At 31.7% G+C, this 9515-nt stretch overlaps 2 protein-coding genes and 1 pseudogene across 2 annotated transcripts; 1 reads left to right on the forward strand and 2 right to left on the reverse strand.

Moving 5' to 3' along the window:
• The first annotated feature begins 1552 nt into the window (after positions 1–1552).
• On the forward strand, positions 1553–3725 carry LOC124932169 (B2 protein-like). The gene is made up of 5 exons (XM_047472784.1): positions 1553–2342; positions 2823–2923; positions 3018–3101; positions 3196–3306; positions 3414–3725. The coding sequence occupies exons 1-5, from the start codon at positions 1634–1636 to the stop codon at positions 3453–3455; spliced, it is 1047 nt and encodes a 348-aa protein (XP_047328740.1). The 5' UTR covers positions 1553–1633; the 3' UTR covers positions 3456–3725.
• An 896-nt stretch (positions 3726–4621) lies between these two features.
• On the reverse strand, positions 4622–6105 carry LOC124930800 (F-box protein SKIP8-like). Its single transcript, XM_047471158.1, has 3 exons — positions 5551–6105; positions 5217–5413; positions 4622–5117 (listed from the first exon to the last, which is right to left on the reverse strand). The coding sequence occupies exons 1-3, from the start codon at positions 5968–5970 to the stop codon at positions 4874–4876; spliced, it is 861 nt and encodes a 286-aa protein (XP_047327114.1). The 5' UTR covers positions 5971–6105; the 3' UTR covers positions 4622–4873.
• Positions 6106–6794: 689 nt separating this feature from the next.
• On the reverse strand, positions 6795–7996 carry LOC124930423 (annotated as a pseudogene).
• Positions 7997–9515: the final 1519 nt, after the last annotated feature.

The raw sequence follows: 9515 nt of genomic DNA on the forward strand, positions 1-9515 counted from the left end.
AAATTAATATATAAAATCATATTTTTAAGGTAATTTTTTTATTAGTTTTTTATAATTACTTGTTAGTTATAGATAATAATATAATTAATGTAGTATAATACATAATTGACTGATCTAGCCGGTTATCTTAGCATGTAAGTAAGGACTTTCAAATTTTATTGGAAAGACTTTCTAGAATATTGCCACGTATGCTTTTCTCTCTCTATCTCTAGATTTAGTCTAAATATCTTTTTGAACAGACTGAACTAGTTAACGCGTTTTAAGAGGTTAAAATTATAAATTAAAAAAGTCCCTCATCTTTAAGGTGTTACGAACAAATCAGCCTTAATCTTTAATAATTCAGATCTACTATTAATCTAATTGTATTATAAATTTATAAACTTAAAATTTAGATAGTTTTTATAGAATTTTTTATATGGTTTTTAATTCTTCAACAAAAACTGTGACATGTTGGTAGAACCATTATATCATCACATAGAATACGTGTCCAATTTTCTTATCACATTATGGGACTTTATATAAATAATAATTACTTGAATGGCTTGACTTCTATATGATCTAGACAATTTTAAAATGCTTTCTAGTTATAAATCTGAATTTTTGAAAATGAATCTAGACAAAACCTTAGAAGTGTGAAACAATTTCTCACATATCGATTATTCGAATAATCTTCGAATAATTTAAATTTTATACGAGAAATGATTTGGACAATAAAAAACGTGGTCTCACACATTTGCAGGAGAGAAAACAAATATATTTTTTTCAGAAAAATTGCCATGATAGGGGAGATAAACTTTTTTTTGAAAAATTATAGGATTTTTGTTCCGAACATGACCATATTCGAAAGATTTTTGTCCATAACCATGTTCGGAAGATTTTTGTCCGTCCAAGTTAGGAAAAGAGAAAAAAAATTAATTTTTTCTGGGGAAAATGGCCACGAAAGATTTTTGTCCTGAACATGAACATGTTCGGGACATTTTTGTGGCCATGTGCAAGAGTGATAATATTTTTTTCGAAAAAATGCCCATGTTCGGGAGATATTTTTTTTTCTCTCCTACATATATTCGTACATTGCACAAGTAACATGACACATTAGATTCGTGACTTTACTTTCGTTCACAAATTCGTGACCTTACTTTCGTTTACTTTCGTTCTCAAATTCGTTGCTACTATCATGAATTTAAAATATACACCCATCAATAAAATATTATAATACCTGACCGTCGTGACCCCACTTTAAAACACTTTCTAGCAAATTTCTATTATTTGATTTTCAATTCGAAATCAAAAAATCAAAACTAAGACCAACCTAATTAAAATGAAAGTTCTACTAAAAAAAATCTGATTTTGAAAAAGATCTCAATATATTTTTTCTCTAAGGGCTCATTTATAAATTTTGTGAAAGTTGAAGAGCCTTTTTCATTTGCAGAATCACTTTCTTAGTTGCTCAACTATCTCTCTTTGACAAATCTACACGTCTTCCATTTTTTCTCCTTCCTGGAAATTGCCCATCTTCCTTTATATATATGTTCTTCCTTCCTTCTTTTTCATCTTCAAACTACTATATTTCCATTCCATTTCAGCTAATTTACAGAGAATACTGAATCCATCCATCCATACAAACAGTTCATTCATGGATAACAACAACAACAATAATCAGCAATCGTTCTGGCAATTCAGCGATCAACTCCGTCATCAGACTAACAACATGGCGAATCTCACTCTCAATGATTCAATATGGACAAGTTCATACGCATCCAAGCGTCCAGAAGAAAGAAAGAATTTTGATATCAGGGTTGGAGCTGAACTTCACTCAGTCAATTCATCAAACACCATGAAGACAAATTCCACCGATTTCAATGGATTCAATGGTGATTGGAAGATCGGTGGATCTGATGTTAATTTAGTTAACGATAGCTGGAAATTTGGTTCTTCTGGACTCGGATCTATCGGATCGTCGCAGAAAATGGTCAACGGTGGTGGTGGTGGCGGTGGACCTTATTTGGGTCTTAACGGTGGGTTTAACAAAGGGGTTTATTCGAAACCTTCTTTGAATTACAATCATAACTACAACAACAGTATCAATAATGTTAATCTTATGGCGAATAGTAAGATGAACAGAAACGGAGAAGAATATGGTGGGAAAAATGGTAAGAAGAATAAGAACAGTAATAATAAGGAGAAGGATAATAGTAACAATGGTGATGGGAAAAATGGTGTTGATAAGAGGTTTAAGACACTTCCTCCATCGGAGGCTTTGCCGAGAAATGAAACTGTTGGTGGGTATATCTTTGTCTGCAACAATGATACAATGCAAGAGAATCTTCAAAGACATCTCTTTGGTATGTTTCTTTCTTTCCTTTTTACTTGATTAGTTTGGTTATTGTAACAATCCATCATGTTTTTGCTGCTAGATCCAATTGGGTTATAGCAATCCTCAAATGGGTGTAATACCAATTGGGTCATAACAATGGTTTCTTCAATAAATGTTTAGATTGTTTTCCTTATTTGGTATAGAGAGAAACCCAATTGGTGCAAATGCTGATTCTTTATTTTAGAAATTTTGGGTTTATCACCAAAACAACTCGAGTCTAAGATCTTGATGACTCATGTTTAAGTCTCATTGAAAATACCTTGATTGAAATGGGGACATGACAACAATAGTACAATACAATGGTTTTAAAAAACAAAAGGTTGAATTCCAGCCTAGGTTGAGATAGTTTGTTGTTTTGAAATATGAATTTCAAGATTGTTTTTATTCTATATTTCAAATTACATGTCCTCCTTAACTCATGTCTGTTGAATTTCATTTATCCGACCAGGTTTGCCTCCTAGGTACCGCGATTCAGTCAGACAAATCATTCCCGGCTTGCCAATTTTTCTCTACAACTATTCTACCCACCAGCTCCATGGAATTTTCGAGGTACTGGTTTAATCTACAAACCATTTTTCTAGAACAAATTACTATTTGGTAGATTGAATATTAAACAAACCATTTGTTTTCTTTTGTTTCATAGGCTGCCAGCTTTGGTGGATCTAACATCGACCCTTCGGCTTGGGAAGACAAGAAGAATCCTGGCGAGTCCCGTTTCCCTGCTCAGGTAACCAAGCATTAATCGAAATATCTTATATTGATAATGTCTTTTATTTTTTACCAACTAGCCTGATAACATCTTGTAATAATAATACTAATAGGTGAAGGTTGTGACAAGGAAGATATGTGTGCCGCTAGAGGAAGACTCTTTCAGGCCAATTCTCCATCACTACGATGGCCCAAAATTCCGTCTCGAGCTCAACATTCCCGAGGTAAGACACTTGATCCATTCGATAATATCAGACTAATTTGAAAAATATTAGTCAATTAACTCGAGTAATATGAAAAGAAGCTCATGGTTTGTTCTTGTAACTTGCAGACACTCTCTCTTTTGGACATATTTGAAGAGAACAAACCTTGATCTGGAATGCCCGGGTGGTTCGAAGGAGGACGAATAGCGGATAATAGCAAAGGTGGAAGAATAATAAAAGAGTTAGATTAGATTATGGTATACTGGCAAAAACTATAATGTATATTTGGAGGAGTGAAAGAGAGCTTGAAAGGAGGAACGACAATGGTGGTTTCTGTTCAGCCAACTTCTTATGCTTGTGTAAAATGTGATGGAATGAACTTTTTTGTATATATATACTTGATGGTATAAAATAATGAATAAGAACCAGACTTATAATAACTTTTTCTTATCTTCATCATATTGCAACATTTATTCTCTAAAGAATGTTAGGACAATCATTATAGTAAGTTGAAAAAATATGATAATAATTTTATTAGAGATCATTGATGAAATATTTTTCAATATATTGAGTCCTCACCAGACATAATACCAACAAAAAACCTTTGCTCTTCAAAGTAAGACATACACTTTTGTGTTCTAAACATAATAATAATATATATATATATATATATATATATATATATATATATATATATATATATATATATATCCACATCCAGATGAAAAAGCCTGATAAAACAACTATAAGAGATGCAAGTTTTTTGTACTTGAATCAGGATCTACTTGCACACCTTGTTTTCAAATTGAATTTCATATATCACCCATATGAAAAAATCGGATAAACTAGGAACAACTTTTTCAGCACTAAATTCATATACATCCTTTGTTTCCAAATAGAATCTCATCATATATATCCACATCCATATGAAGAAATCGAATAAAAGAATGACACGGGGAACAATCTCCTTTAGGTGTACTTGAATCTAGATTTAAGTCGCACTAAATTCATATACAACCTGTGTTTCCAAACAAAATCTCATACATATCCACACCCAGATGAAAAAATCGGATAAGACAATAACATGAGGAACAACTTCTTTGGGCATGCTTGAATCTAGGTCTAGTCCACTAAATTTATATACACCTTTGTGTTTCAAACATAATTTCATCTATATCTACAGCTAGATGAGAAAACAATAACACGATGAACAACTTTTTTAGGTGTACATCAATCTAGATTTGGGCCGCACTAAGTTCATATACACTTTCGTGTCTCCAAACAGAATCACATCTCTATCCACACTGAGATGAGAAAGCTAAATAAAACAATGACATGAGGAACAACCTTTTTTAGGTGTATATTAATCTGAAACTTCATATACCAAATATAGAAACTCATTCTGATCCATACCCAGATGAGAAAACCAGGTAGTGCAGCCAGAACAACTAAAAAAGAGCAAATAAAGAGGCCTAAAACTTGAGAATTCAGCTAACATTTCAAACATTTTCAATAGTAAAAAGGTTTACTGTAAAATCTTTGCAGTTAAAATTCAAATATTTACTCTCATTTCCTTTCATACTATCTCTTACTCTAAACCCTGCAAAATGTAGGGAGAGCAGTGATGATGAACCATATGCCACTGACCATTACTGAATTCAAAAATGTTAGTCACGTTGTAAGGCCCAGCACCTTCTTCTTCAACAAACGCCTTCATAGTAATCCAAGCCATACCTGTTACTACACGAATACAAGGGTCTTGAACCTGGAAATCAACCACCACTTGATCCCAATTAAACGCAAACTGCCAGCTTCTCATAACTGCTTCGTAACTTCATACATAAAGAATAACCATTAAAAACCCTAATCTGAATTCTCATATTCAATCCATTTAAAAACACTTTTCATAGTCATAGACTCATAGTTCATACCCAGAAAAGGATTCCCCAGAGGCATGCACGCATTTGACATAGTCTGCATTAAGCCAAAGATTATCCATTGCTTCAAGCGATCTATCTCTGATAATGTTAAAGAATTCTGCATTAACATTCAAAAGAGCTTTTGTAACCGCGTAATAAGCCTTCCAACCATTATCTGGTATCACATTGTGCTGTTCCAATGTGAAATCCTACATCATAGAACAAGTGTGCAGCCAACATATAGAAGAAAAAGAATAAGAAAATGACAAAACAAAGTAAGTATCATTTCTATACTATGCAAATGCAACCCAATTTCAATATCAAAAGATATGAATGGAATTTTAACCTTTTGATAAAGTGATTTCCAAGCATCATCATCATTAGCAACCTTACGCATCAGAGAATTAGTCATCGATAACCTGCAAAGACTAGGATAATCCAAATAACTGAGAGCATGATTAGTGATTTCGGGAACCAGCTGTTCCATCATGGAGGCCCCCATCTGTAATTTACCCGGCATAAGACCTCCGTTGGAATCAGGATTGTTGGATGCCGTCGTTCTGATTTCCGTGTTTGTAGCGTCGTCGACGACACAGGAACAGATGCAATCGCAAGGATGTTTGGGAAATGTTTTGCCACCGCCGTCAGAATCGACTGATTTGGATTTCAAGCGAACAGAGACGACCGCGAAGGAACAACAGAGAGCAGTGAAAACTAGGGCTAGAAGGATGGAGAAAGTTTCGGAGAATATAGAGGCGATTTCCATCCAGAAGACGGGAGAAGATGAAAAGCCCTAGAAAACGAAAAGAAATGGAGAATCTTCCATTGATGATGGTATTAGCGACAGAAGAGAGAAGGAGGGTTTTGTCTCTGCCAAGTTCAAGAACTTCGCTTTGTAACCTTCATGTTACAGGGCAAAAGGGCATAGCTGAGAAGAGAAGATTATTTATAAAATATTATTTAAAGGTTAATATCAAACATTTTATTTTCATATATTTTTTACTATTTCTCAAAATTCTACCTCTTCAAATTCTCTTATTTCAAATAAGGAAAATAATATCAAATATTGTGAATTAAAATTTGTAAAGAATGATTGAAAAAAAATCTTTACTTTATATAAATCAAATTTAACTTTTTCTTTCTTTGGTTGAAAATTATGAAAATATTAAAAATTGGTTTTTAAATTTCTATATATACATATCCAGTAGACTCTCGATAAAATAATATTCGATAAAATTATAACCTCAATAAAATAATAAATTCTTACCGTCCCGACTCGAGCCGAATAGCTAAAAGAATAATTTCGATAAATTTATTAAGTAATATAATTTTTTGACGCATATAAGTCTCAACCGATATAAAGTAATAATATACTATGTTTTTAATAATTTAGAGTATCTTAGTGAAATATGAGTCCACCGTTGTTTGCTTTGTATGAAAATTTATATTCATTTGAATATCATCCCTCACTTTTTGCAAAGCTTTATGAAGTTGTGGAGTGCTTCTATCATATTGTAGGAGAAAATCACTAAGTTTCATTGTTGCTCTAATTGCTTCTTTGCCAAAACACGACTATTATCCTCATTGTCTTCATCTTGATTTCTCTCTAAGACTTTTAATGATTTCTTTAACAGTTAAAATCTCGATCGTGTCGTTTTCACCCAGATAATCCAAGAGTTGATCAACATTCATTATGTTACGATAGTGTAACTCCTTTATTGTTGACCATAATTCCATAATGACTTCTTCTTCTAAAGGATGTGAAACCACATTTTCTACCGAACGAAGTTTGCAATGTTGAAAGCAATTTGCAATTGTGGTATTTTTAACATTGTTCATCAAAGCTGAGATATCAATGTTGATTGCATCTAGAACATTGATCTTATCTGGATTTGTTTCTCCAGCCTCAAAACTCTCTAAAATACGACAAAATCTGCGACGATAATGCATCTTAAATGCTCTTATAATTTCCGCATCACATGGCTGAATTTTTTAAGTTGTATTGGGTGGTAAGAAGAACAATTCAACATTTGTAACCCTTGAATTACCTTTGGATGGACAGGACAATTGTCAGTAACCAATAAAACCTTTCGTACATCCATCTTTTTGTCGAACCATCGAACATATTCTTCAAACAATACTCCACACAATATTGACAATTTAAACTTTGTAAATTAACATTTTTGAAGCAACGTGGTTTCGCAAACTTATCGATGATCCATAATGACATTTTCTCTGACCCATCTTTATTGCAACAAATGGCTACTGTCATTCTTTCTTTGTCCTTTTTTCTTCCCTCAAGTTGTTTTGTACCCAATGAATGATCAGCTTGTAATCTATAAAACAATCTAGTTTCATCCATGTTGAAAACATCTTTCATGACAAACAACCCTAGTTTCTCTCTTATTGTTGGCAAGTTGTTATCCACATCTCCCATATTGACAAACTCACTTTCGCCAAAACGCCTAAAGGACTTGATATCATGCCGTGATTTAAACTTCTCCACCCAACCAAGAGAGTAATCAAACTCTAGACCATTATCACTATACAATAATTTCATAAAATATTTTACCTTCTCTTGAATTAACTCTCCCGATATATTTACTCGCTCTTGATGTTGAAGAATCCATTCATACAAAACATTTTCTAGATTTGGATGTTAAATTTTTCAGAAACCCATTTTTGTAGCTCTTTTAGAGACGAAGATGGATTCTCGCTTTTATACTTACACAATGTTTTACGCATTTCACATGTCATGGTTGTATGTTTCACCCTTTGAGATGGGAAGGTATTAGAGATTAATACAACAAGAAAGAAGAGTAGTATAAGATTGATTAGAGAAGAAGAGAAAAAAGAATATAGAAGAGTGGTAGAAGATTGAGTACTGTATGTATGTACTTGAAGATTTTGAAATGAAAATCATCTTACAACATATGATATTACACCATTTACAGTACATATTAAATGACTTTGAGAAATAGAAAAGGTTTTACAATTGATTATACTTTAACAATTTATACAATAAATGAACCCACTATATATGATTTGAATTTTAAAATTCAACAACATTCAATAAAATTATATTTTATTATTATACATGTAAAATAACAAATTATTACTTTATTGATTAAATAATATTTTAATAATATAATATTTTTTTAGCTGACCCAACGTTATTACTTTATAGAGAGTACTATAGTTGAATGATAAGAAAAGGAAGAAAAATATTTCCAAACCAAATGATATTAATTAAAAATAGTAAACTTATCCATTTCTCTCTTTATAATTTTAAATTATAGATGTGATCATAATAAATAATAAAAGTATTTAATAATTTCTTTTTTTTAATTTTTTATTATTTTAAAAATAATATTTAATAATTTATCTTTTTTTCAACTTTATTATTAAAATATTATAAATAATATTTTAAAATTATTACTATGTTTTTATTTGTGATGTATATATAATTTTTTTTAAATAATGTCTTTACATTATTTTTGTTATTATTTATTTCATTTGAAATTTGATACAATTTTTTAATTATTAAGATATTCAACTCAAATCACACATTATTATTATTATTACTATTATTAAATATAAATAAAAAGAAAACACTAAAAATGTGTTTGGTAATCCTATAATTGATATTATAATTAGAATTGGGGGTACAATTACAATTATTAAGTTTGGTATACTATTTAATATTAAGAATTAGAATTGACAAGATAATTCTAATGAAATTCAATTTAGCATAATTTTATAATTCTCAATTTCACTTTTTTTTAGCGGAATTGTATTTCCAATTTTTTTTGTAATGTTTTTTTTCAAACATTATTATTTTATCATTTAAAATATGATTAAAGTTTCAATGCCACCATGCCACAAGATGCATTAGTCAATGCCTATATGTTCTATATCCTCCTTATTTGATTTAGAATTTCCCTAAGATAACTTAACTGATGCATTCGTCGATACTAGATGGCCCAAATGCATTCGGCGATGACGGATGACCCAAATGCATTTGTTGATGTCGGATGACCCAAATCCATTCGTTGATGCCGAATGACCCAAATGTATTAGTCAATTACGGATGACCCAAATGCATTCGTCGATGCCGGATGACCCAATTGCATCCGTTGATGACGGATGAACCAATGTATTCGTCGATGTTGGATGACCCAGATGCATTCGTCGATGTCGGATGACCCATATTCATTCGTTAATGTCAGTTCATTCGTCAATGTTGGATGACTTATATGCAATCATCAATGCTGGATGACCCCAAGTGCATTCGTTAATGTCAGATGGTCT

This window comes from Impatiens glandulifera, chromosome 3 (assembly GCF_907164915.1).
Source record: "Impatiens glandulifera chromosome 3, dImpGla2.1, whole genome shotgun sequence".
Taxonomy (NCBI): Eukaryota; Viridiplantae; Streptophyta; class Magnoliopsida; order Ericales; family Balsaminaceae; genus Impatiens; species Impatiens glandulifera.

Coding starts and splice junctions, on each gene's coding strand:
- LOC124932169 (XM_047472784.1), top strand. CDS start 1,634: ATGGATAACAACAACAACAATAATCAGCAATCGTTCTGGCAATTCAGC. Junction 3,102..3,195: donor AGTCCCGTTTCCCTGCTCAG/GTAACCAAGCAT, acceptor TAATACTAATAG/GTGAAGGTTGTGACAAGGAA. Junction 3,307..3,413: donor TCGAGCTCAACATTCCCGAG/GTAAGACACTTG, acceptor TGTAACTTGCAG/ACACTCTCTCTTTTGGACAT.
- LOC124930800 (XM_047471158.1), bottom strand. CDS start 5,970: ATGGAAATCGCCTCTATATTCTCCGAAACTTTCTCCATCCTTCTAGCC. Junction 5,414..5,550: donor GGAAATCACTTTATCAAAAG/GTTAAAATTCCA, acceptor TCTATGATGTAG/GATTTCACATTGGAACAGCA. Junction 5,118..5,216: donor TCTGGGGAATCCTTTTCTGG/GTATGAACTATG, acceptor TTATGTATGAAG/TTACGAAGCAGTTATGAGAA.